General features: G+C 57.9%; 1 protein-coding gene across 5 annotated transcripts in view; it reads right to left on the bottom strand.

Annotated features, from left to right (window-relative positions):
- Positions 1-6,088: 6,088 nt before the first annotated feature.
- The window catches only part of RGS3 (regulator of G protein signaling 3), a 59,708-nt gene continuing 39,420 nt past the window's right edge, over positions 6,089-26,376 (bottom strand). The window contains exons 1-7 of one of the 5 annotated variants that reach the window (XM_084494461.1): positions 21,229-21,351; positions 15,261-15,893; positions 12,346-12,419; positions 8,996-9,097; positions 8,243-8,304; positions 7,473-7,639; positions 6,089-7,387 (exon numbers count right to left, since the gene is read on the bottom strand). In XM_084494461.1, the coding sequence (XP_084350587.1) occupies positions 7,202-7,387; positions 7,473-7,639; positions 8,243-8,304; positions 8,996-9,097; positions 12,346-12,419; positions 15,261-15,893 (1,224 nt within the window). In that variant the 5' untranslated portion in view covers positions 21,229-21,351 and the 3' untranslated portion in view covers positions 6,089-7,201. Of the gene's footprint in view, positions 7,388-7,472; positions 7,640-8,242; positions 8,305-8,995; positions 9,098-9,199; positions 9,603-11,098; positions 11,305-12,345; positions 12,420-15,260; positions 15,894-16,842; positions 17,044-21,228; positions 21,352-26,376 lie in introns of those variants that run through there. The other 4 variants (XM_084494462.1, XM_084494460.1, XM_084494464.1 and 1 more) reach the window with 4 other exon arrangements.

The raw sequence follows: 26,376 nt of genomic DNA, 5'->3' as shown, positions 1-26,376 counted from the left end.
TTCTCTGCAGAGGGGCCAGTTCCCCTGAAGCCTTTTCAGCTGTGGCGACAGACCAGCAGGTTCAAGCTGGGCCCTCTTTGTCTCTTCAAGTAGTGACCCTAAAACTGCTCCTCAGCTTCTGCGCTGCATGGAGGACAGAACTGGATTGCCTCCTGCAAGATCTGTCTGTAAGCACACTTCAAAGCCCCCATACATCCTGAAAACACACACAGGACCTAGAACAACATCCAGATTTGAACCCCCTGGTTTGACACTCAGCCGGTGGGAAGCACACTCAGCTCGGTGCTGAGCGCTACTGGGAAATAACTTCCCCGACACACGGACACCTGGCAGCAGATGGGTGCTGGTACAGCAGAACCCACTATGCTCACTGCCGGAGTCAATTCCTGGGCTGTAATGAAGCTGCAGTAATGAGTATGTCTATAATTCTCATCTAATTAATGCTGTGCCAGTGCTTCAGTGACTACTACTTTATGGCTTAGTGATAAAAGTTGACACTACGTTGAAGCATGACTTGCAAGGGCTCCCATTCTGCTTCCTTCCTTTCTATTTATCTTGGAAAAGGAAAGATTGTCTGAATTAACTTATCAGGCTTCCCACCTGTAACAACCTTTTGGTTTCCTGAAAAATAATCTAGTTAACTAAGTCAATTGTTTGTGTTCAAATGACAGATTAAATGAAATATGTTGGGTAATAGCTGCAAGAGCCCTCCAGGATTCCCATCCCATGTCTGGTTCCTGCACAGGTATCAGAATGCTGCTCAGGTGTTATCTGGTCAGCACATCTGTGGGGCCAAAAATATTTTTAAAATTAGTACTGGAAAACAGGGTAATCTGGGGATTGAAATTTTGTTGTCTCATCACTTATGGAAATGAGTTTGTCCAGCTAAAGGACAGGGCAGAAACCTGTGCTCCATGTCATCATCCTACAGCCCAGACCAGGCCCTCACCAGGCTGATCTTTGGCACCCAGCTCCCATTTTTTACCCAGAACAAAATAGATTCAGAGCTGGTCAGATGGCAAAAGGAAGGAGTTCTTGCCTCAACTCAGTCCCATGAGGATCTTGGCCTTTTGCATCTCCATCCCACATCTCCTGTGTGCTCGTGTCCTGGAAGACATTGCCCACGTTCACCAGGGAAGTGAGGGGCCGACTCGGTGTGCCAGGGGAACCCATCCCTGGGGGTCTCCAGCCCAACCCCTCACCAACACTCAGTCAGGTCAGGGATGAACTTGTCTGGCCAAGTCTTGACCACAGCCAACAATGGAGACCCCTGCATCTCTGGAGACCTGCTTTTCTGCTATTTCAGTGTTATTGTGGAAATATTTTTCATGATTTTTCAGACCTGAGGGTCTGAAAGTTGTTACACATTGTGACTTGCCTCTTGTTTTGTCACCTGGTGCTACCAAGGAAAGTTCGGGTCCATCACCTTTGTAATGGTCCTTCCCCAGGCAGCAGGGTGCTGCCAGATGCCCCCTTTGCCTCCTTGTCACCCAACTGGAGCAGCCCAGCTTCCTCCATCCCTCCGCACAGGTCCTGTGCCCAGGTCCATATCCACCTCAGTAGCCCCTGCAGGAACTTCTCCAATTCTCCGCCTCCCTCTTGAGCCGCTTGCAGGGGACAGGCCACAAAATCAGACACACCAGTCCAAACACCCGGTGACACGCACGGGAGATACATCAAAGAACAGACCAGTGTTTGTTCTGCTTTGCCAGCCAGCCTGTGCCACGTGAGCCTGTTTGCTGCAGAACTGGGCCAGGAGGTTGGTCTGGTGCTCGGTGACCGGTCACTGCCATCGCCGGTCCCATGAGCAGGAGGTTTCACTCATTTGTCTTTGCCTAGAAGTGCTGCAAGGCATCGGGGAGAACAGGGCTGCTGCACCAATAAACTGACGCACAGCCTGCGTGGAACTTTCCATTAGAAACACGTGCACACTTCTAAAATAATTACCCTATTAGTTCAGGAAGGGACAAGAAATGACTTACACATGGCTCCTGTGCAAACACTCTGTCCCTGGTCCCCACCTGCTCCCGCTTGGCTCTTCCTCCTCTCCCACCTTCCTCTTCCTCTGCCCAAGGATGAAGGCAGGAAAGGGGCAGGGGGGGAGTGTGGGGGGGGTGTGCTGGGTTCTTCCACAGTGGAGATCCTGTTTTCTACCTCCAGCTCTGCCCACACCCCCTGCACAGCTCCCCAGACGGCAGCAGGGGATGCTGGTGGTGGGTCACCCTGTGAAGAAGGTCCCTCCTGTCCTCCCCACCACACATCCTTGCAGAGCACTCAGCCGCAAAGGGAAGCATCCTTCATCCTTCATCCTCCCCTCCTGCCTTCCGCAGCGCCTCCGGGCAAGCTGAGAGTCGGCATTGTTGGCCTTTTCCCCCCGCACCAGGGAATGTGTGAGCTGGATGGTCTGAGTAAAAATGACCTAATGCAGAGAAGAATCAGAAAATGAGCAATGAGAGGGTCATAACAATGCTTCCCGAATGAGTTAGCAGCACCCAGGGGACTCTTACCGCCGCTGGATTTCCTGTCCTGGCAGCGGTCCAGCTGGGCTTACTTTATTTCCTTGACAGACAGCATCTGAGTCTGTTTTTATTTTTACTTCAGGAGTGTGATATTTTCTCCTTTTTTTGCTCCCCCGGATTTTTTCAGGAGCAGCACTGTGAGCACCAGCCCCAGAGCTTGGTGACACTTGTCCTTCCAGCCCCAAATCCAAGCATGCGCCTGGAGGTGTGTTGCTCTTTGCTGCTCCCCTGGGCAGGATGAAGCCCCAGGCAGGGCAACGCTGAGCCTCCCAAGGTCACAGCTGGGAAGGGCACAAACTCCCCTGCATGCCCCAGCCCTCCCAGGGGAAGCAAAAGTCCCCAGATAAACCCAGAGACCCCCAGTTTCCAGCCCCACCGTGCAGGCAATCTTAGGCTGGGTGCTCCTGCAGCAGGTCACCAGACACCTTCCGGGGAGCTCAGCCACCCAGAAAAGACTTCGGTGTGCTCCTGACCACCTGAATAACTTGCTGAGCATGGCTAAGTGGCTCACACAGAAAGCCAGCTGTTTCACCGGGGCAGGGGAATTCTTGTGTCTGCAGTTTCAGTATCTAGCTGTTGAGTTGTGTTTAGTCTATGGCTATAAAGTAGCCTTGTTTCTATTCTGAGAATATTTGTCTAATCAGGGGTCCAAGGAATTATTTTGCTCAGTAGAAAGCTATGTTTGTTTGGATAAGTTTATGCTCCAGGATGGGTGCCTTGGAGAAGCCCAAGAAAGTCTGTGTGGTGCTGGAGTGTCTTGGGACGCAGTGCACACCTGTAAAAAAAAGTCAAATTCTTCACTAATTGTGCAGAAATGAGAGAAAGGCTTTATGCTCATCACTGCTGGCAGCTCTGACGTGATGCTGACATGCTGAACCTGAGTGCACATAGCACTGCACGTCCCCACGTGCTGCGGCTGCTCCTTTGCACGCAGACGAGGAGATGACCACAGCTGGCCCCGCTGTTGTGGGGTGGCCACGCTGCTTATTACCTTCTCCCAACAAACCTTCATCCACAACATGCTCAGCCACTTCAAATATTTCAATTTTCTATTTTCAGAGCTTCATTTGATTCTGTAAATCACAGATGACGCCAACACCCTTCTCCAGCTGCTTCAGCTGATGAAGCTCTGATCTGAGGGACACGTGAAGACCTGGTAAACCTGACTGATCAGCCTCCCAAGCCCTTTTGGTTCACCCCAGCCTCCTCACCACTTAGAGTGTGGGAAAACCATGGTGCCAAACCCACGGCTTCAGGACATTTTTACCAGCAATCTTCACCTTTATCACCTTTAGTGTCATTGCATTTTTTTGAACCAGCCCTTCAGCACTTCCGGATCATTTTTCCCATTTTCCCCTTTGAAGTATTTCCTTGGGGCCCTTTGCCCCCTGGCTGCCGTCCCCTTGGTGAGCTTCATCCTGTGAGCACGCCGAGGGCTCCCATGCCTGGCGGACTTTACCCTGTGTGCACACAGCAAACAGAGCCGAGCTGTGACTACCAGCAGCTGCGCAACCACAGAGTTTTAGCCCCAGGATAAATCCCTGCTATCTGCCGAGATAAGGCCCGCTCCAGCATCTCTCCTTTTTGGGAGGCAGAGATTTCCCACTGGGGATTTGCCTGTGGCAGCGGTTTTTTACAGCGCCCAGGGTGCTGCCACACATCTTGGGCAAAGGTAATGGCTTTTTCTGTGTGAAAGGCCATTCTTTCCACCCCAGCTCTACCCCCAGCCAGGTGACCCCACAAGAACAACCCCATTCATAACCCAATGTCCCACATCCATTTCCCACCCAGGTGTTACAAGTTTCTTATGCCCTTCACGCCAGAACATGAAGTCTCGGAGAAGATGGGGCAGCTCATCTTCTTCGTGACACAGAGGGGACAACGCCAGAGCTCCAGCGTCACTGCAGGGTGTGTGATGAGACACATCCTGCCACCGTGGGCCAGCAAAGGGCAGTGCCAGTCCCCAAACAAGGGTCACACACCTGATATCTCCACCTCCCACCCCAGCCCCACCTCTCCGACAGATCAGAGCATCTCCGAAGCACGTGGGGATGGTGTTTGCAGAATGACTCACGCTAACCTGAGCTGCTGGTAATAAATTCTGTTACAGCAATAACCGAACCTCCATCGCTAATGCGGGGCTATTTCCGTCTTCTCCAGGGAGCGACCCCGAGTGCCCCTATCTCCATCATTCACACGCCGGTGCCTCCGTCCCCGTGGGGACTGTCTGCAGGGAGCTTGGTGGTGGTGATGCAAAGTTGGGCACCAGATTCCTGCCCCATGTGTCGCAGAGCAGCTCCAGCCCTTGCTGCCCACCCTGACAGACAGGTTGAGACAATTCACCCAAGCAGGCGTGGTTGTGAGGGCATCACCCAGCCTCAGGAGGGGGCACATGGCAGCCAGAGGCAGCACAAGGCACTGAGCTGCGCACGCTGTCCCCACGCAGCCCCCCCAAGCAGAGCAGCCCCAGGGGAAGGAGAGGAGCTGAAGGCTCAGAGATGGGAACAGTGAGAGAGTTTGGAGAAGCCAGACAGGTCAGCACTGCCCCACAAGAGACATGGACACAGGGTGGTTCATGGGGCTATGGGGACATCCTGGAGCAACACGGATGTCCTGGGCCACGTGTTGGGGCTCAAAAGAGCTGGGATGCCAGGACCCGTGGCACTGTTGTCCTGGAGAGGAGAGCTCTGCCTGGGCAATGGGGACCAGAGGACATCTCGACATCCCTACACCAGCCAGGGCCAGCAGCGCTTGCAAGGAGGCTGCACCAGTGATGGTGGCCAGGTCACAGCTGGGGGCCATGGCACGGGTGCCGAAAGTCCCATGAGAGCCCTGCAGGCCTTCTGCAGCCTGGAGGCATTCTGGAGGCGATTTGCTTCCAGCCGACTCCAGAGGGTCCCTCAGCCCTGCCTCAGTTTCCCCACCTGGGCATCACCCACTGGCTGGATAAGGAGGGAGGTGCAGATGGATCCCAAGAAGGGACTGCACATGCTGGGGGAGCTGTGCCCACAGGACACGGGCACCATGTCACCTCCATCCCCAGGCATCGTCAGCAGCCCCTCCACTCCACGAAAAGGACGGCTCCCTGAGCCACAGCCCCGCAATGCCACGGGCACATCGAGCTTCCTGAGTCTGACTACAAGCAGCTGCAGCGATGGGCATAAGAAATTTTAACTATGGGACACGCCGTGACCGGCCCCTGCAGATGATGCCAAGCTTTTTGTTGCTTCTTTTGGTGTGTCCCCAGAGGGACCTGGCACTACATGAGGTCACGTAAATTTCTGGGCATTTCCTCATTCAGAGGCTCGTGCCCCACTGTGTATACACAGCAAATGCTGTCCCTGGGAACAGACTCATTTTGGGCAAAACTTTCTGTTACTGGCCTCAGCCTTTAACCCAAGAGCATCTGGCAGCTGCTGCATCATAAAAAACAGCTCAGAAATTCATGGAACTAGCCTTTTCCCATCTTTAGCTATGCAATAACAGGATTTTATGCTCCTTGGTGAAACGGGAGGAGCCTGGCTCCACCAGCACTGAGAAACATGCCATGAAGAAAAGGCTACAAGAAATTATATTCTCCTTTTATTTACCTATGACCATGACAATGTATTTTTGCTAGCTGCAGAGATGCTTTGCACTGTAAACTGGGCATCCGGACGCATGCAGTCCATCCAGCTCCGCCAGGTTCAGCAACAACCCCTGCGTCTCAAAACGCAATATTTTTATCCAGAGTAGGGAGAGCATCTGATTCACAGAGCTGCTTATCTCCATCAGCAAACCCTCTGTCGTCAGGGCAGGATATGTACACCCAGGCTCCCCCAGCGGCCCGCTGCTAGGGAACGCTTTTTTTCTTTTTGTTTTTCTTTTTTTTTTTTTTTTTTTCAGATAAAACCTGCAAACTTAGAAAATGTTGCACGCACTCATAAAAGAGAAGGCTTCCGCTCCATGGGAGAATGCCGCCGCGACACGCACAAATATTGCACTTGTAATTTCAGAACGGGAAAGGACAAAAGGATTTCCTATTATACAGCAATGCGTCCAGCTACAGGAGGTCAATAAATAAACCAGGAGGCAAGGGGTGGGAGCAGGAGGGTCGGCTGCACCCCTGCAGTGCAGGGCAAGGACCCACCACGAGCGAAGAAAGCGCCGCGCTCCTGCAAGTTGGCTGCTCTGGGGGAGCCAGGAGGCACCTCCAGCAAGGGAAGCGCAGCAGCACCACGGGGATGCTCCAGTTCAGAAGTCTTTTGTCCAGGGATGGTGCTCACTTCGGTGATGTCTTCCCCTTGCCGGAGCCCTGCACAAAAGTCTTCCTCCTCCCTCCTCCTCGCCGAGTTGGGATCACTCATCGCCTTCCAGCGATGCTCACAGCTCAGGCTTCACAGTAGTCTTGTGGGAGCTTCCCTCCTGGCTAAAATCCATGCCGGAGCCACCCTGAAGGCGTCGTACCAGCGATGGTGAGATGGGGTGGGTGATGGAGCAGTACCAGACTGCTTGGCTTGTTGGTCCCCTCAGCCTCGTGCTCGGTGGCTTCAGCTGCCCCACGCCCATCGGCCGCAGGGGTACGGCTCGGGGGCACGACCAGCAGCAGGAAGGCACGCACCCACCGTCCCCCCGGCGAGGCCACCACCGCCGGTTCCATGTAAACACACAGCTCCCAGTCTGCCCCGAGAGAGTCCTTGGGTCTACAGCGGGGAGCTGGCTTTCTTCTGGTTAATTATGTCTAAGTACAAGTCAGAGCGCAGGAAGCGGGGGTACGAGTCCTTCTCCATCAGTCCGTAAATCCTCTTCTGCGCCAGGTCGAAGCAGCTGCGGGTGATGTTCTGCAGGTTCTCCTTGGTGTGCTCCCGCGTGTACGAGTCCAGGTTCACCTGTGGGAAGGGAGAGCAGCACCGTGAGCAGCTCTGCATGGCCACGAGGCACAGAGCCACGCGCCAGGGCAGGAGCCAGCCTCACCTCCTTGCAGGACTGGATGGCGATGTACTCCGCAAAGATTTTCTTGGCCTTGGAGACCATCTTGGACTGGGATTTGATCTTCTTGTACTCCTCGCACGCCAGCCAGAACTCCAGGTTCTCCTCGCTGAACTCGGTGCGCAGGAAGGCCCTGAAGGCTGCAAGCCCATCTGCGGGACAGACACACGGCTCTACTCCCGGACAGACACACGGCTCTACTCACAGAGGTGCAACCTAAAATCCCTCCCTGGATCACCCCCTAAAATATCCCTCCCAAATTCCTGTGCAAAGCAGAGGGTGCAGGCAGCTCTGCCTGGCCTGGCAGCGCCAACGTGAGTCACACGTGTGCTGAATGCCCAGGTCTCAGCCCAGCGTCATGCAGAGAAGCAGAGGCTCGGTGGGGAGCGGGGACAGCGATGGGGACAGGACCCCCCTGCCATCCCCACAGGGATGTCAGCATGATGTGGGGTGCCCCAGCTGTGATGCATGGTAGGGCAAAAAGGGGAAAGGGTCTAAAGCAGCTCCTGCTCCACAGAGCCTTGCACGCAAATCAGAGCCTTTCCCTCGCCAGGAGCTCCCCCCCTCAACTCCTATAGCAAAGTCCTCCCCAGCCTGGGAGGAGAAAAATGGGTACAGGAAAAGGACAGCTCATTGCCAGCCCCCTGCTCTCCCCTAGGCACAGGAGGGATTAACAGAGGAAATCCCAGCTTTCCCCATGCACATGCCTGGACATTCCCTGGTGGCAAAGGCAAACGAGAGGGGCAAACACTCACATTTGTGCAGCAGCAGCTTCTCCAGGGACTCCCCCCACTTGAGAGCTTCCTCTGGTGCAGGCCTGCAGGAGAAGGGCTGTGTGTTGGCAAAGCTGTGGCCGCTGCCTGCCACACGCTGCCCCCACTGCCCGGGGGCAAAATCCTTTCCAGCAGCAGCAGTATCGCCGTGCGCCCTGCTACAGCCAGCATCGGCACCCACAGCACACGAGCAGCCACAGGCAGTGGCTCTGCTTGAAGGAAACCTCTGCCTTTCGAGTGGCAGGAAGAAAATCTGATATATCGAGGGCTGGCTGGGCAGCTGTGGCTGGGCAAGCACTAGAAAAGCTCAGGACAATGCCCAGGAGCTGCGTGACAGCAGGGATTTCAGACTCCCCATTCAAGACGCTGCGCACGAGGCCGGGCAGGGCTCGTCTCCGGCTGCTGGAGCACCTCCAGAGCCAAGCGGTTTCCCAAAGCATCCTCCAGCCAGTTGAAAGTTTCACGTACTGGGCAAAAGCACGGAAATTTCCAGCCCGAGCTGCTGCTGTGCTACTGGCACAGGGCAGGGACCTCCCCGCTGCCTGAGGGGGTTATTCAGCCAAAAAATGTTTTTAACACAGCTCTGGCTACACGAGCTGTTTCCCGCAGCCTCCCCCCAGCCAGGGTGACCACCCCGGGGGTGACACTCAGCCCAGCCGGGGCTTGTCCCCAGCCCCCCGTGCACCTGGGTGCTCCCCGGTGCCGTGCCCCACGCCCCCTGCCCGCGGCACCTACTTGAGCGACTTGAGCACTTTGTCCAGCTTGCCGGAGGGGTTGGCTCCTGGGGACTCATTTCTCCGCCGGAAAATCCCCAGCCGGTTCTTCATGTCCTTGGCTCTAGAGAAGAAGAGCGAGCGTTAGGAGGCGGGCAAGGTGGGGCGCACAGGGCACCCAAGGGTGCCGGGACCCACCGGCAACCTCGTCTCGCCCACCACCTACTCCTTCATGGTGTGCCGGCGCTGCAGGCTGCCGTTGTGCGGCCGCTGCACGCCCAGCAGCATCTCGGCGTGAAACTCCAACGGCTGAGGCTTGGAAAGGTCACGGAAAAAGGGCATGGCTGTCGGGACGGCGGCTCCCGGCGTGACCGGCCCGGCCAAGCGCTCGGGCGCTCTGACGCCAGCTCGGGGCCGTGCTCCTGCCCTGGGCAGCGGGTGCGGAAGTGGGAGGGCTCAGCACGGGCGCTGCGTGGCGTGGACGAGGCGTGGGTGAGCAAGGGCTGTGTCAGCCCCGCCGCTGCTTTGGGCGGCCCCGCCGTTGCTGGGGAAACTCAAGGAAAGGTGGAAAAAGCAGCGCCGAGGGCGGAGAGTTGGGGCCTTTCAAGGGATGGCGGGGAAAATAATCGCGGCGGGGATTTACGAGCGCTATTTATAGAGCGCGGGCGTCCTGGGGAATGCAGCGGGGCCGGCGGCGGGGCTGAGGAGGGTTCGGAGCTGAGGGGGGACGCCAGCGCTTCGCTGTGTCCCCTCTGCGGGACTGGGACCCGCTGGTGCTCACACTTGTCTAGTGCCAGCCTGGAGTGGGCATGGCCATAGGGACATCTCCGTAACGGGGTGCCTGGGACATGCTGGTGACCCACAGCACTGGCATCGCCACCCTGCATGCGTCCCCACACCGCTATCTCTGGACAGACGGACACACGTGCACATGGGCACAGGGCTCCCCGTTTCCCCAGGAAGCTGCCACCAGCACAAAGCAGAAAGTTTTGGCAGCTGCCATGGGAAAGGGCCCAGCCCTGCCAAGGCTCTCAGCGGGCATCGGAAGGTGGCAGAGGTGACGGGGCAAGGACACACACGGACGATGCTGTCCCCTCGTGGCACAGCTCCTGCATGACACCACGGTGCACAGGGGACGCACAGGAGACATGCAGGGTGATACAGGGTGCTTGTCCTGCACAGAGGACAGTGAGGCCAGCAGGGTGGATGGAGCCTCAGGGTGGCACGGCCGGACAACCCCAGCCTCCTCCCACAGGTCCCACATCGCTGGGTGGCTGGAGGAGCCACCCCTGAACATGGCCTGAGCTCCACAGTGTGCCCAGGGCTGGCTGGGGACACACAGAACATGGGAGGGTTCAAGTTGCCCCACTCTGACCGATGCTGTCTGAACCCACAGCTGTCCCCAGCTGCTGCCAGGCACCATCACAGCACTAACACGGGACAAATGGATCCAGGCGAGGAGCCTCACACTCCAAACCCCATCTGCATCCCATCACCGCCCCACCAGTAAGCCACTGCACAGGACAAGCCACCCCACACAGTTCTGAGCAACAATTTCAGCACTGTTCCCAGTTTAGCAACACGGCCACTGCAGCTGGGAGCCTGGCCGGGCTGAAAAGCACTGAGGAGCCCTTGTGTGTGCACATCCGTGCGAGGGAGCAGCACACGTGGGCTGCCTGCCCTGCACAGCCCTCTGCAAGGCACCGGCCACCCGCAGCGGGCAGCTCCGCAGTGCCGGGCTGCAGGTGCTCACCGGCAGATCTGCCAGCTGCAATACACCAGAAGGCAACACCCAGAGGAGTTCCCACATTTGAAACCTGCAAGACACCGCTCTCTCACTGCTCCCTTTGCAGATGCTTGTAAATAAGTAACAAACAGCTCAAAACCTGGTAGCATCAGCTGTGGGCATGCACAGCCCCCAGGTGCAGCCAATCTGCAGCATAAGCTGCCACAGCAAAAATAACATTTCATAAGAAATTGCTGCTTTATGTCTGGAGTCGCCCCTATACAGTGATCTGCCCTCAGCACAGCTGCGAGGCCCCGTCCAGCCCCGTTTCCCCATGCCACATCCAGCCCTGTCCCTGCAAAGCGCATCTCCTGTCCCCGCAGGGAGCTCCGCTCCTACCTTTCCAGGTATTTCTCGGAAAAGTCCACCATGGTGTGGTACATCGGGGAGCGCCCGCGCGCGAGCAGAGACGGTGCCAGAGAGGCGAGTGCCGAACCCCGGCCACTTGCACCATAAATACTCCTGGTGGCCAGCTGGCCACCCAGCCGTGCAGCCAATAGCCGGCTGGTGCGATGCGCCGCCGGCTGCCTCAAGGTGAGCACAAAACCCTCCCTGCACCCGCCCCCGGCCCCCCGCCGCCCCGATTCCCCCAGCTCACATGGGGGATGTCCCTGCTGCAGATGGCAAGGGATTTATTTTAATTTCAAGTGTCTGGAGTAAGGGGGGGGGGGGGGGGATAATGAAAAGAGCTAAAAATAGCCAGCTGCAGCAGTGCGTGGGAGCGCGCGGGACAACAGTGCCGCTCGCTGGCAGCTGCGTGGCCGTGAGGCCGTCGAGCCGGCGCGTGCAGCCACCCACCGGGGCAGCCGGGGCAGCTGCAAACACGTGTGGCTGCTCCACCTGCCCCGGCCACGTGCAGCGGGGACGGCCCCGGGCCCCAGCACCCTGCAGCCATGATGCCCCGACGCATCCTGCCTTGCGAAACCGGAGGCAACTCGTTCCAAAACAGCCCTGCCGGCACGGCAGCCTCCAGCAAGCTGCAGTTGTGATCGTGGGAAGCAAAGGCCACGGCTCCCTTGTCCTTGCCTGGATCAGCTCTGGGACACCCCAAATCCTTACCGGCACTGGCAGGGCTGTGGGTGTCCCTTGGTGGCCCCCATGCTTGGGGCTGCTCCCACCATGCTGCCAGCATGCTGCGATGCACAAGCCCCACAGCCTGTCCCTGTAGGGCGAAACCTCCTCCCGGCATGGGGCCAGCAGGAAGGAGGCCCCCAGGTCACGTTTCACAACTCACACATCCTCTCACCGAACCCAGTGTGGCCAGAGAGGAGCTTTGCTGGCCCCGAGGAGCTGCATCCCTGTCCCCCCAGCTCCTTCGTCCCATCCATCAAAGTAACACCAAGTCACAGATGCTCCCAGCCAGGCTAGGCAATGTCCCTGGAGCGCATCCCACCTCCTCCCCGAATATCACAACTCTGTGAAACCATAGCTCATGCCCATCTTTGCTGCTTCCCTCCTGGCAAAGCTTGGGTGAATGAGACAGGGGAGACCCCAAAGGTTTCCCACATGAGCAGGGCTCAGCCTGGGTGTTTGACCATGGGAAGCAGCCATGGCATAGTCCGATGCCACCACAGCGTGACACTTACAGGCTCCTGCTCCTTTTCTTGCGGGAGGTCTCATCCCCTTCATCACAGCTGCATTCGGCGTCACCTCCGCTCAGCTGTAGGGAAGAGAAAAACACCGTCTGCATCACCATACTGGTACATGACCGTGTAGGTGCCAAGTGCCACCAAAAAGCCCTGCCAGCATCTCCTATGAGTCCCCGTGCCCACACAGCAGCCACGTGGCTCCCTCCCGCAGCCACATGTGGCTGTAGCAAAGTGAGGGGAGCCAAGCTCCTCTCCCCTCCACCATGGGAACCTGTGCCCCCTTGCCCATCACACCCCCAGCCCACAATGGACACCTCACAGGTGGTGGCCCATGTTCCCCTCTAGTACTGACAGCAGCACCTCCTGCAAGGACACCCACATCCCCCTTCCCAAAACTTCAATCCCAGCTGGGCTGGGCACCCAAAAGAAACTCAGGGTCCCCCCAGAGAGGCTCAGCCAGAACTGAACCACATCATGGCAGCTTTGGGGAGCACCCAGCAGTTCCTCTCCCTGACCACCACCCTGGGGTGTCCTGGGCAAACCAAGGGGACCTCGGAGGGGCTGCAAGGTTGGGGTGGCACCAGTGCAGCCTCTGAGCTGTGAAGCCCAGGGCCAGGCATAGGGACCCCTTGGACCACCTTCGTTCAGGGGCTTTGCTACTTCACCCATTACTGAGCATGGCTGGAAGGGGCTCATGGCCAGCCCCACACCCAGCCCAGCCCCACACCCAGCCCAGCCCCACGCCGCTTGCTCAGGGCGCTTTCCAGGATCGCTGTCCCGCAGCCGTGCCGTGGGAACCAGCTGCGCAGCCCAGCGGCCCTGGGCTCGAGACTTTTGACACTTCCTTCCATTCTGCGCCCGGGTTTCCGGAGTTTATCGGCCCCAAACAATGCGGCCCCTGCAAAGCGCCTTCCCCCCGCAGATAGGGCCCGGCGGGCGGGCCGGCCAGGGCGACGCGCAGCCGGGGCACGCTTCCTGCCATTGTCCGGAGAGGCCCCGCTGCGCTCAGGGACAAAAGGCAGCAGTGGCAAACCTCGGCCCGAGGGGTCCCAGCGCTCCTGGCCACAATGTGCTCCTAGAACAACAGGGCCCCGACCGCGGGAAGGAGGGGAGCAGGGATCCGTGGGCATGATGGTGTTAAAAGGGACAACAACGCGAGCCCCTCTGCAGTGCTGCCGGGGAATAAAACGTAGCCTGGTGGACATAGCAAGGCCACTGGGTGCCGTAGTCCTGCAGGCATTGCTGGGGCTCGGTGCTGCCGTGGGAGGGGATGCAAAGGGGAACTGTACATTGTACGCAGTGTCCTGGTCTGGGAAGCTCGGAGGGTTTCATTGGACTCCTCAAAATGCACAGAGCTCCAAAAGTCCCTCCCAGGGGTAGGTGGGGGAATGGCCGTGGCCGAAGCCCTGTGCACAGAGAGGCAGTGTGGTGGGAGGAAGCTGGGGGACCCTGGGGGAGGTGAGTTGAAGCAGCAGCCATGCAGGGCTGGACCGAGCCGCTGTAGGAACAGGGACACCCAGAGGTTCCCTTGCCAGCACTCTGTCCCCTTCTCTGCTCTGAAAAAGTCCAGTCTTACAGGCACCGGGGCTGTTTCGTTTGGAGGAGCTCAACTTGCAGCCTGGTGGCAGCCGGTGCTGCAGCAGCCCCTTGCTGCCAAGCTGTGTGCTCCCAGGCTTCATGCACAGCAGCATTGTGAAACCTGCCTCGTGCCATGCCAGCACCTCAGAAGCCTCACCACCATCACCACCACCACCACTGCCTCTGCACCGAGCAGCACAGGTGTCCCTGCCACAAGGGCATACTTCTGTATAGGATCTGGGAGCCCCCCCAGCCCCATAATTGCTGGCACCAGCCTCCAAGAGGGTTTGGGCTTCCCTTTTGCACAGCAGCCCCATCTGGGTGGCCTGTCAGCCCTATAAGAGCTCTCACCAGCCAGCCAGGGTGCAGCATGCAATGTGGTCCTGAGCTCTGCATGGTGCTCTCAAGCAGAGTGATGTGGTCCTGAGCTGTGCAGCAAGGTCCCAAGCCATGCAACATGGTCCTGAGCTATTCAATGAGATCCCAAGCTGCACAACAAGGTCCCAAGCCATGCAACATGGCCTTAAGCCATCCAGTGCAGTCCCAGACAGCACAATGTGATCCCAAACCATGCAATCCAGCCCCGAGCAGAGCCCTACCCACAGCCACTGGCAGAGAGAAGCTGGCAGGGGCTCAGGCAGGCAGGACAGCACGCAGCCACTCTCAGTGCCTTCACCCAGGGGGATTGGGGCAAGCAGCCCTCCACAAACCCCATCTTTGCAATGACAGGTTGGTTCCATAAATATTTGTTATGCTAAAGCTGGCAAGCTGTGCACCGGGGACATGGGGCCAGCTCCCGTGTGGGCTCTCATGTGCCAGCACTGCTCTCCTGGTGCCTGATGCACGGCTCCTCCTCAGCCTGTTTAAGACTTGGATGCCCTGCCAGGATCAAAGCCCTGCAAGAGGCTGGTCAGGGCAGAAAGACACCCAGCTCCCAGTGTCCCTGAGCACAGCGGGGACTCCCTGTCACAGAAGGCTCCCTAGAGCCTGGCTTCTCCCTGTCCCTGCCACTGTGAGCAGCATTTCACACATGCAAACACCCATGTGTGCCTCTCTTTGTGGATCTTGGCAGGTGGTGGCTCTTGTGGGGCCCTGTGGGCTCAGGTGGCACCATGGGGATTCCCACCCCCACACCAGCACATGGTGACACCCCCAGGGTGCTAAGTGTCCCCCAGAGCTGGCGCTGGGGACCTTCCTGGCCTGTTGGACACCAACTTTGCCATGGTCATGGAGAGGGGGCCCCCACATGGGGGCACCTCCACTCTGGGGACATCACTCATCCCCAGGGCCAAGCAGGACCCGTCCACCCCGCGGAGCCAGCACCTTCCACGTACCTTCCTGTGACCCGAGAACAGCAGGGTGAGCTGGTGGATGGAGCCGCCGTTCTTGGTGAGCTCCTTCTTGAGGGTCCTGGGGGAGGGCAGGGCCCAGTGGCCCTTGGTGCCCTGGCTGTCCGAGCAGTTGAGGGTGGTGTCGGAGGTGAAGCAGTGGCTCTTGGCCTCCTGCAGCAGGCTGCCCTCGCTGTGGGTCCGGCGCCGCAGGGAGTTCTGCACGCTCAGCGTGTAGACAGGCTGGCAGCCCGACGTCTCGATCATGCTGCTGCGCTTCGCCTCGCTCCTCTCCAGGTAGTTCTCGTCGCTGTCATCGTCCTCCTCCTCCTCATCATCCTCCTCCTCATCCTCCTCCTCGTCTTCCTCGTCCTCGCCGTCTGTGGTGCCGCCGGCCGTGCCCGCCGCGCTCTGGCTGAAGGTGCTGTCGAGCCGCACCTCGGGGATGACGAAGGCCGGCAGGGCGCCGTGCCGCTCCTCTCCCCGCTCCGGCTGCTTCTCTGCCAGGAGAGGCCCCTGGGCAGCTGCCGGTGCCTCGGCCGGAGCTGGGGCCTCTGCGGCCGGAGAAGCTTCGCCTGCAGCCGCCTTCCCATCCTCTGAGTGCATCTGCCCCGGCTTCTCAGCGTCCGTCTCCAGCATCTGCCCAGGAGATAAAGAAGGATGAAGGCAGGAGCATCCCAGATCTCTCGCTGGCCACCCTCCCATGTAGCCTCTCCACTCCTAACATCCCAAACACGAGGCTGGCCCCAAACCCTACAGCCCTAACAGTGGGGTGGGATGGTGTTGTCCCCTTGTCCCCCCCAGTATCCTGTCCCAGTCCCGCTCCCCAGAGCACCACGGCCCCCTGTGGCTATGGGGTGGCAGTGGGATGGGGCCACCCAGCTCCGTGCTCCAGCAGCACCGTGGGCGAGTGCGTTTGAAGGAAACCGGAGGTCAGGGTGGGTGGCTCCACCACAGAGGCAGAGCTCAGAACAGCATCCTTACCCCAACAGCTCCCTCATCCCTTTGGGAGCAGCTGAGGGGCTCAGCAGAGGCAGGGAAACCCAGAAACACTCACCCAACAGCTCCAGCCCCTCCTGCCCTGCATTATTAAGGGCAGGAGGGAAGTGCCGGGCTCTGCTCATCGGCCGATTGCCCAAGGCTCAGCCCGGCCACAGCCCTGAGCAGTTCGGCCCCCCCGGCCGGGTGCCATGGCCACAGGGCTCCCCATGGCCACGCGCTGTGGCCTTGCAAAACCACAGCCGCTCCTACCAGCTCTGGTCAGTTTTTTAAGCCTTCGGGGCCGTCTTTTTCCAGCAAGCGTTGCCCTTTCAAAGGCAAAAGCCTGGGGTAGCCCAAGGGAAAAAACCTCCAAGGACTTTTCGTGAGCCGTAGGAGCCTGTGACAAGCTTCCCTGCCACAGCTGATCCTGTCCCCCGGAATTTCCCTCAGCACAGATGCTGGGTGAGCCAAACGGGCAGCACCAGCTCAGCAGGGGTGAAGCAGAGAGAAAGCCCCCACCCCGGGAAGCACAGCCCATGCTGGTGTGCTGGGACAGACACGGTTATACAGGACCCCAGGTAACAAGTCGCACAGCAAAAGCCATTACTGTACCCCAGATACAATCTGGGTGTTTTCAAGATCCCAGTGGAAAGCAGAAAGTCAGAGTTAACAAAGCCACCACCATCATATAAATCAGGTTTACTCCAAAAGGAGTTGGGAATTAGCCCATCCAGCCAAACATCCCTGTACAAAGAGAGGTGAGGGTGCAAAGACCACACAGCACCCAACAGCACCCATAGGGACCTCCTAAAGGGCCCCAAAAGTGAGCCAGTTTTCCAAAAACTGTTGAGGCTCAGCTGTCCACAGCCAGCTGCCACCTGGGCAGCACACAGGGCAGCTCGCCCACGGCTTCCCATGCCTTTGTCATCCCCAGAGCTGTCCCCTTACACCTGTGACCAGCTTCATCCCCTCCAGCCCTGACTTGCAGCAGCCAGCAATTTAGCATCATCTGAACTGCCCCAGAACAGCTGGGTTTGGGGGGAGGCACAAAGCAAACACTGGATTCACCCCATCCTTGGGGCTCTTTCACTCCCCCAGTGTAATTTCTTGCAAAAGGGGATGTTTCCAGACCTGCCGTGCAAGGATGCTATTTGCACCAGTGTGTGTTTTACTGATGCTGTTTATGCCTTATTTGTATTGCAATCACTGACATCACTATTTCATGAAATAATTAGAGGAGAAACCCACGCAGCCCTGCAAAGCCCTCCCTGTCCCTGACAGCTCCCTATCTGTTCTGTCCTTCTGCTGAACGTTTCTGGTTGCCCACATCTGATAAGGCCCTAGAAGGAAACAAACAGGCTCCTTTAAAATGAGAGACATTTGGGAATTAAATTAAATCCCTGCACTAATTCAATCAGAGAATCTGCAGCTCTTCAGCGGCACAGAGGATGTGAGCAGGAGACTTGCCACCGAGTGAAGGTTTCATCTCGGGTTGAAAGCATCACCAGGGCTGTGAAATCCTGTCCTTGCAGAAGAGCCATGGATGAGCTCTGCTGAATGTCACCTGGTGGTGGGGAAAGGCAGGGAAGGATGGGACAGGCACGTGGTCGTGGTTGGTCAATGAGCTCAACCAGGGCTGGAGGCACCAGGGACTTCATCAGCACAGAGCCAAGGGACACCTTGCTGGGCAAGGCCGGTTTGGGACATTGAGGACAGAGCTACTACCAGGCTTCCTTCTCACCATCATCATAGACAAGGGGTCCAGGAGGAGGCAGGAGATGGAGGCAGTGTTGCTGCTGTCTCAGCAGGGAAGGGAAGGGGACATCTGTCCTTACAACTTAAGAACTCTGCTGAAGCACCCCAAGGTATTCCTGCAGCAAGGGTCCCTCTCCCTTGGCCAGCATCAGTAGCTCAGGGGCCAGCAGCCAAAACCTGGGTCTCCCCATCCACAACATCTGTGTTCTCCTATCCTCAGCAACTTGGTCTCACTGCCCTCAACATCTGGGTCTTCCATCCTTGAAGTCTGCATCCTCCTGTCCACCATATCTGGGTCTCCCTGTCCTGAGCCAGGGAGGCTGAGGAGTTTCCCTGCCTCCTCCCCAGGGGGTCTCACACATCACTCTTTCAGTTTCTGCTTCAGACTTCATTGCCAAGGCAGCATGTCCCAAGAAGGGGAAAAGAAAGTAGAAGAAAGAACTGCCTCCAAGCCCCAGCACAGCTTTCTGGGGTAGTGTTAGGGAAGAAGGCTTGCTCTGAGATCTACCGAGTCCCTAATATTGATTACCCCATTGACCAAAACTCAACACACCTCAAAAAAGCCAGATTTCGTCCTGCCTATTCCAGCATCTTCACCTCTACCCGCTGCCTGGACTCCCTCTGCCTTTGAGCAACTCTTCGGTCACTGCCACGGAGGTTTTCCTGATGCCGAGACAAAGGAGAATGACTGCAAACCTCTGCTCTTTGGTCTGCAATTTGATCCAGTTTTCCTGGTTGCTGCTGCTCTGACGCCAGCAGAGCGACCTTCAGCCAGCAGATGTGGGTTTGTCAGCGCGGCCTCGACTTCTCCAGCACTTCTTTAAATAACATGCCCTTTGTGGTGGCCCATGGCTGGGACTTCCAGCTGGGAAAACACCGGCCACAGTGACAGCACAGCTGTGAGATGAAGCCTGTGCTGGCCTTCCCCTTGTGCTGCCAGTTCTCACACATTGCCAGAAGTGCTGTGATATCTGACAGCCCTAAATCCATGGCTATGGGAGGTCAGGGGATTTTTTTGAGGGCCTCAGCTTCTTATTTCAAAACCTTGTGCTCCTCATGACGGTGGAGATGCTGTGGCTCAAGCAAAGCCTGGACACAAGAAAACTGAATTCAGCCTTTCCTGGCTCATGATGTGGATGCTCAGATTTGTATTTGCAATGTGCATCTTCCTCTTGCGATAACTGCATTGCCCTGTGCCCAGGCGGCTCCTCAACAAAAATCAGGCTGGGAAAATAGGGAGGTCCCTGCAGGTACTACACTGTTGGACACTGAGCAGAGCATGAGAGCACAGAACATGCTGCTCCAACTGTGCTGGAGCTCCCAAGGTACTGCTGGAGGAGCTGCTCCCATGGGCTGCCTCTGGACTGCAGCATCCCTGTCCTCCTTCAGTCCCATGGAAGAATTGCTCTGGTTCCTGCTCCCCTTAATCCTACCCTTGTTCAAAGGTGCCCCCAGCTCACCCATCCATAAAAGCATTTAACCCCATGGCAATGAGACCACATCTCTCTCCAGGGAGATTTTGGGGAGGACACAGAGCATTCCCTGCGCAGTGGAACACCTCTCCCCCGGGCAGATGGGATGTGGGAGCAGCACCTACATCCCCCCAGGGAAACACCAATGTTTCTAAAATACATTTTTCCCAAAGTGGTAGGGGAAAAATAATAATAATAATTTCAAGGGTCTTAGCATAGGACAGACTGTGTGCAGATCCATCAGATTAGAAACTTCTAACTGGCCCTCTGCAATGCTACCAAAATCATTGATGATGAGCCCCTCAAAACTTAAAAAGTGGCCATTAAAGACCAATCAAACACGTAGCTATGGGAAGCAGCATCTAAAGACACAGCACGGGACTGACAGGAACAAAATGAAGCCAGAAAGTCAAAGCAGAACTACCAAAACTTGAGAAAATTTTCATTGGTCATTCTGAAAGTGCTCCTGAGCATCACCCCCCAGCAGCGCCGCTCCTCATTCCCGAGCTGCAGAGGCTCGGCGCAGCGTGGCCAGAGGCCAAGGGCACATCGCACAGCAGGGTTCTCTACCCATTCCCTGCTTCATTACTGCATCGATGAATAATTAATACAGAGCAATTAACGCAACAGCAGAAGCAAGCAGGGATGTATAATCCCAAACAGCAGGATCCGACAGCGTGCCGTGGCAGGGTGGCGAGGGTGGATGTATGCCTCCAGTGAGACACCCACGGGGGTGTGAGTGCCCGTACTGCCCAAAGAAAACTGGGCTTGAAATGTCTCGGAGCCCTGGAAGGAGAAGCTGCCCTCCGTGGGAGGAAATGATCCCATGCCAGCAGCCTGCACTAATCCCATTACCCCATTACCGCCATCCCCAATTGATGGCTCTGGAAATGGGCCCTGACTGGGGCATTGCCCAGCCCTGCGGCCGCACTCTGCGCCTCTCCCGGAGCCGCCTACTCCCTGCAACACAGCAGGGGACAGGAGCCGCTGCCGTGCCAAGGGCAGCAGCCTGGTGCGTGGCAGGACCTGGGTTTTACATAGCACGGGTCAGGTCCTGCTGCACACAGGATGGAGCCAGGTTGGGTGGCTCCTGCACTCTGCATTTTGGGATCGAATGGCTGAAGGTGTCAGCAAACAACATGGGACAAAACCTCCCCGTGCCACATGCTCCAGTTATTGTAGGTTTAATGCCAGCACAGCACTGAGCCCTTGGTCCCAAACAGCCTCGGCCACCCCAGCCCTGGCCCCCAACCTGACCCCAGTCCAGTGCCCTCTCTCCCTGAGGCTACAAACGTGCATCCAGCTCTGAATTCAGTGGCAAGGGCTGAGTTTGTTCTCTTGTTCCCAGTGCCGGTAAACGGAGAGTTTCCAAGCTGCAAAAAGCCCTGAGGCAGAAGGTGCGTTGTTGGCTCGCTGCGATGCCGCTCTCCGCAGTGAGAGCCAGCCGATGTGGAGCCGATGGCACAGCCACACACAGCCCAGATTTGCAAGGGAACCTCAGAAAGTCCCCATCACTGCAAACACCCCCATGTGCCCCCCAGTACTGCTCTTTACCAGCCCTTCCAATGCTGCCACAAACAAAGCCAGGTGGGTGCAACAAGTTCCCCAGGAGACTGCCAGGACCAGCCGACGGGAATCAGGACCTGTTATTTAAACAGGTTATTCCACCAGCACTCCCGAGGCACGGCACAGCTTCCCTGACCTGCCAGATCCCGCCCAACCAAGGCTACAGCCCTCAGGCTGCAAACTTTGCAAGCAAAACATACCAAACGCAGGCTCTCAGATGCATCCCAGCTGGAGCAGCATCTCCCTCCAGCCCCGACGTGTGCCCGCGGTCTGGCGGACGCTGGCGCAGCGCAGCTCAGCCCCTGCCGTTATTAATGTCTGTGTCAGGCAGCAGCTGAAACCGCCCCAGCCTCTCCCAGACACTGCTCCCTCGTGCCCCGCGTGCTATTTACGGCTCTGCGAGCCATCCCTGGGGGCACCATTACCTGCTGGTAGCACTGGATGTCCGCTCTGCCTGGAGGGAGCGCCATGCATCACAGCGAAACCCGCTGCCTCGGCTCCCGCAGCTCTCCCCTTCTCCTGCCCTGTCCTGCCCCTGAGCGACGCTGAGCCGCAGACCAATTTCAGTGCTGCAAATGAAACCCTGCTGCAGGTGGGCGGTTGGGTTTTTTCCAAAGTACTTTCTATGGAAAAGGGGCAGCTCTGAAGTGGGGGATGCTCTGCGGCGTGGTGTGGCAGGGGTTATCTGCACCACCGCCACCGTTCCCTGATGGATGCCCACGGCTGCGGGGGCTCAGTTCCTTTTCTTCAGGGGTGCACAGCCCAGGGTGTCACCGTGCCAGGGGTGCCTCCCGGGATTCAGAGCACCCCCAGCCCAGTACTTGGAGGTACGGCTCCAGTCTGCCCAAGCTGGGCACCAGCCTTGGTCTGCAGCCTCTCCGACCCAGGTAACCCAGCACAGGAAGGCAGTGAGATGATGTCTGGGTCATAAATATCCCTGGCAGTAAGAAAGTGGCAGGGTGGGGAAGGGGAAAGAAGGAGCAGATCCTGGCAGCAGCAGCAGCAGCACAGTGGGGCTCGGAGGGGCACAATCAGCACACAGAGTTGAGCAGGTCCTGTAGCAGCATCTGAGCTTCAGTCCTGTCCCGGCCCTGAGCAAAATCCTAACTCTTCCTCTTATCCATGTGATCCCAGAGGCCACGGCTTGCCCAGGGAGAGCCCAACCACTGCTGCCACCCCCAGCGTGTCCCCAGGAGAGCCCCACAGCTCGATGGGGATGGCTGTGGGGGCTGGCATCCCCAACACAGGTACAGGTGAGCCACCTGACGGCCATGCAGAGCCATCTCCTGCACCCAGCGCAGCCAGGCTGAAACCCAGTTTGTCAAAATGTGTCCCCACATCCCAAGGGCTGACCCCTCAGCATCCTTCCCCTGCTGGGGCAGCAGGCAGACATTACACGGTGCAGTGCTGGCTGGAGGGGAACCTCTCTGTGGTGTTATCAGCAGGGGCAGAGCACTGTCCCCCTGTGCAGGATGAGGGAGGTGACGGCAGGAGCCTGAGCTGCTGCACTCAGCCACCGCAGAGCTGTCACAAAGGACTCATCCCAGGGTCACTCTCAACGGGACCACAAGGTCGGTGCTGAAAGCCACTGCTGCTGCTGGCATGGACGGTGGCAAGGAAACGACCACCTTAGAGGGGGGATCTGGCAGAGCAGCTCTGCCTGTGACCAGCACCACCAGGGCCGTGTCTGAAGGTATCCTGATGGTGCCAAAGACACCAAGGGTGGCTGCAAAGCCAAACGCAACCCACCTGGGTCACCAAGCCTTCCCCTGCAGCTGCATCAGGAGGTGCCTTTTACGGGGCAGGATTCTGAGGCTCCTGGAGGGAGCAGGATGAAGCATTCCCACTCCTGCAGCACTCCGGGCATCACCACCCAGAGCCCCCCAGTACTTCAAAAATAACATCCTTCAGCTGTGCAAAAATTTCAGGGTTCAAGTAACTATTGCAATGGCAATGGCATCGGTGACCCCCCCCCCCTCCTTCCCCTCCCCCTCTCCCCTGGGCCACCTTATTTCCCTGGGGCACTAGAGGGTCCCCAAGGGCACTGGTGCAAAACCACCCCAATATCCCCCATCAACATCTTGGCACTGTGTGGACGTGATGCCTTAGGGAGCTCTGCAGCATGGGGCACAGACACCAGCAGCTTCAGAGCCAGCCTGGCTGTGCATTCGCAGCCCCCTGCTAGAAGGAAGGAGCAGCTTCCCGAACCAGCCCAGCAGACGGTGCCAGCCCTGCCTCGCGCAGCCAGCATCCCCCCGCCACAGGCAGTGCTGCACCAAAGCACTTCCAGCGCCTTCATTAAATCACATCAGCGCTGGCTTCAACCACTTAGTCTGTGCCTTTGACAACCCCGTGGAAATGATCTCAACGATGCTCAACCCCCCCGCCCCCCCCGGCTGCTGGCACGGCTCCCTCCAGCATGCTTGCTGTTACGAGTCCTTCTGGGGATTCGTGAGGAACAACCTTCAAGGGTTTAAAAATGCCCCTGGCTGTGATAGAGGTGCCGGCAGCTGCTTCAGCCCACACTCCACCACCACGTCCTCCTGATCGGGGGGACGTGGCATTGCACGCAGGAGCACATTGCACACAGAAGCACACTGCACGGCGCCAGAGAAACAGGAGCTGGTGTTTGCTGGAGGGGAGAGGTCTGCTCTCCTAATGGCTTTGGAGTCCAGCTAAGCAAACGAACAAATAAAGCTGGAGCCAGGGCTTTCAGCTGGCCCCATCTGCTCTGCCACCCCTCCTGGTACGCACGTGCCTTGGGAGCCTGCGAGCATCTGTCCCAAGCTGGTGGCCCCAATCACATCTCTGTGCCACCATCAACTGGTGGGCACTGAGCGTGATGGAGCCAGGGCTTGGTGCGGGGGAAAATGCCAAAAAGCCTGTCCAGATGAACCCTTGCCACCCCACGCTTTTCACCACATCCTTGTGCTTGGGAGTAGAAGCCAACTGTTGTGCACGAAGGGGGCAGGGGGATGAAGGAGGCCCAGGAGCCCTCAGCACCCACATGGGCTCACCTGCACTGCAGGGAGCTCACAGTCAGGTCAGGACAAGACCCTGCATAAAGAGCACCCCTATGTTCATAAAGAGAGGTTTGGGACATGCTTTGAAGCCCCACAGGGAGCAGTAGCATCCCCCCATGTAGCCTTCAATGGCCAGGTTGTGTTTGGGGCTTGCTCCTGTGGAAGAGGGCTACCAGCCTCCCGGGACAGCTGACCACAAAAGGGAGCACACTAAACACTCGGGATGGCTCTGGAGCCACACTTGGGAGCCACATCTGGGTGGCTCAAGCTGCATCTACTTCTACGTTCACATTCACACACATTGCTATCTATCTAACTCCTATCGCAGCTGAATTAGAGTCAATGTTGTCCTCCTGGCTCATTGGGTGCCGAGGGCGAGCTCCCCACGTCAGTGTGCATCGAGGTCACCAGTGTGGATTCAGGGTCCCACTTGCTCTGGTGGGATGGGGACCTCCGACGGAGACGTTTTCCTCCAGATTTCTCAGTGGTCGGAGTTGAGCTGGTCCCTGGTTTGCAGGGGGACAGGGTCTCCATTCCTGCAGCCTCCCAAATTCACGGCATTACCAGAGCAGCCTTTGGCTGTCCTTAATAACAAGTTTTTCCAGCCCAGGGCGAGACTGGGCTGTGCTCGCTGGCTTGGAACAACATAATTATTTGCTTTACTTTTGTAACCTGGCTCATAAGCACTGCCAGCTGAGGCTTTAACCCTTACTGAGGCAGAATAAACCCCGATGTTTTCTCCTCCATGTGAGCAGCCTGACAGCAGGAGCAGGGGGCTGGGAGGGCACACGGCAGGGGCCAGGCTGGCCCTGTGGGTACTGCGTGATGTGGGCTGAAACCTTGGTCCAAAAGCAAAGCAAGGTGCAGGTCCCTCCCCTCCTTCCCCCTCAAACAGCGGATGGTGCTGACCATGCCCTTGCTGAGCAAAGTGCACCATGAGTGCTGGGTGAGGGGGAGCATCTCCCCAGTGTCCCCCACCCAAGTGCTTGTCTCTGCCACCCCAACACCTTGGCCATGCCAGCTCAAGGGCGCGCACAGCCAGCCTGCAAAGGGATGGGGAAGAAAGAGAAACGGGCTGCTGGGGGCAGCGAGCTGCTAGGCACAGGGAGGGCAAAGGGATGCAGGCACACAGCAAGGGGCACGCGGGGAACCCGGGGGTGAGGAAGAGGAGGCAGGGCGTGGGGGACAGCGGAGGGGTCGCCCCCACCGCCAGGAGCCTCTCCCTGCAGTGCAGGCGCCTGGGGAGCGCGGCCGCCTCGGCACAGAGCCCTCCCGCACCCGCTGCGGCCCTGGTTTCAATCATCCCTCGGTTACACACTGTTTGCTTTTGTTGACAGCACATTTACTTGCACTTGTCAAGCACGCTGTGAATAGTGAGAGAATCAGCCCTGCCCTTCCTGATCAGAGGAAGGGCCAGGATGGGGCCGGCCCGGCCCTCCCGCGGGCGGCTCAGCCCCAGAGCCGGGGCGCAGGATCGGTCCTCGCCTGCTCGCACCGTCGGCAGCCACGGGACAGAGAGCGGCGGCCGGGATCTGAAAAGTGCTGCGGATCCACCACCTCCCACGGGAAACAAGGGGAGCGCCTGTCCTGGGCTCCCACGGCCCAAAGTCCACACCACAAAGTGTCCGTAATTATTTAGCTTAAGGATAATCTACATCTTTCAGATACAGCCAGCCATCATCTCCGAGGTAATCTCAGGTCACGGAGTCAGAAGGAAGAGTAATCAGCCGTTCTGAGTGTGGAAGACACAAAGAAACAAGCAGTGAGAATCAGACGGTCGTAGCAGGTTCGTTATCATCAGGGTGTTGTGCCACGAATTTCTGCCCCGGCAGCCAAAGCAGCTGGAGCAGCTCCAGCCCTGGTGCCTCATCCTCGCCCCTGCCCTGCAGATTGCCCTCTCGTCAGTCCTGCTAATGTGGAAACTGGACCAGTGCAGCAATGCAGGGTTAAAAAAAGCACCGTGCTCTGCACAGATGGCCATTATTTGGCCCAAGGAGGCAGCCTGGCTAACTCAATTAATTCATAAAGCTGCTTTTGCTGTAATCACATTGCCATGGCTGTGGTTCCTCACCAGCACTGGCTCACCTCCCGGCTCCACACCTCCCTGTTTGGGGATGTTTGTCACCGAATGGGGTAACCCCGGTGATGTGTTTTACAGTGCAGGTTCACAGATCCCTGCCCAGCACCTCTGCAGGAGCCACCAAGGGACTGGCCAGCAGGACCACACATTCAGCCTGCAATGACTGGCAGGAAAAGCTCATCGGGACCACTGCTGGAGCTGGTTTATCCCTTGGGGCTGTCCCTACACCTCCAGGGCTGGATGCA

The sequence above is a fragment of the Aythya ferina genome, assembly GCF_964211825.1.
Source record: "Aythya ferina genome assembly, chromosome: 20".
NCBI classification, from domain to species: domain Eukaryota; kingdom Metazoa; phylum Chordata; class Aves; order Anseriformes; family Anatidae; genus Aythya; species Aythya ferina.
The sequence above is the reverse complement of the archived record's forward strand: the minus strand, read 5'-3'. Positions and strand labels throughout refer to the sequence as shown.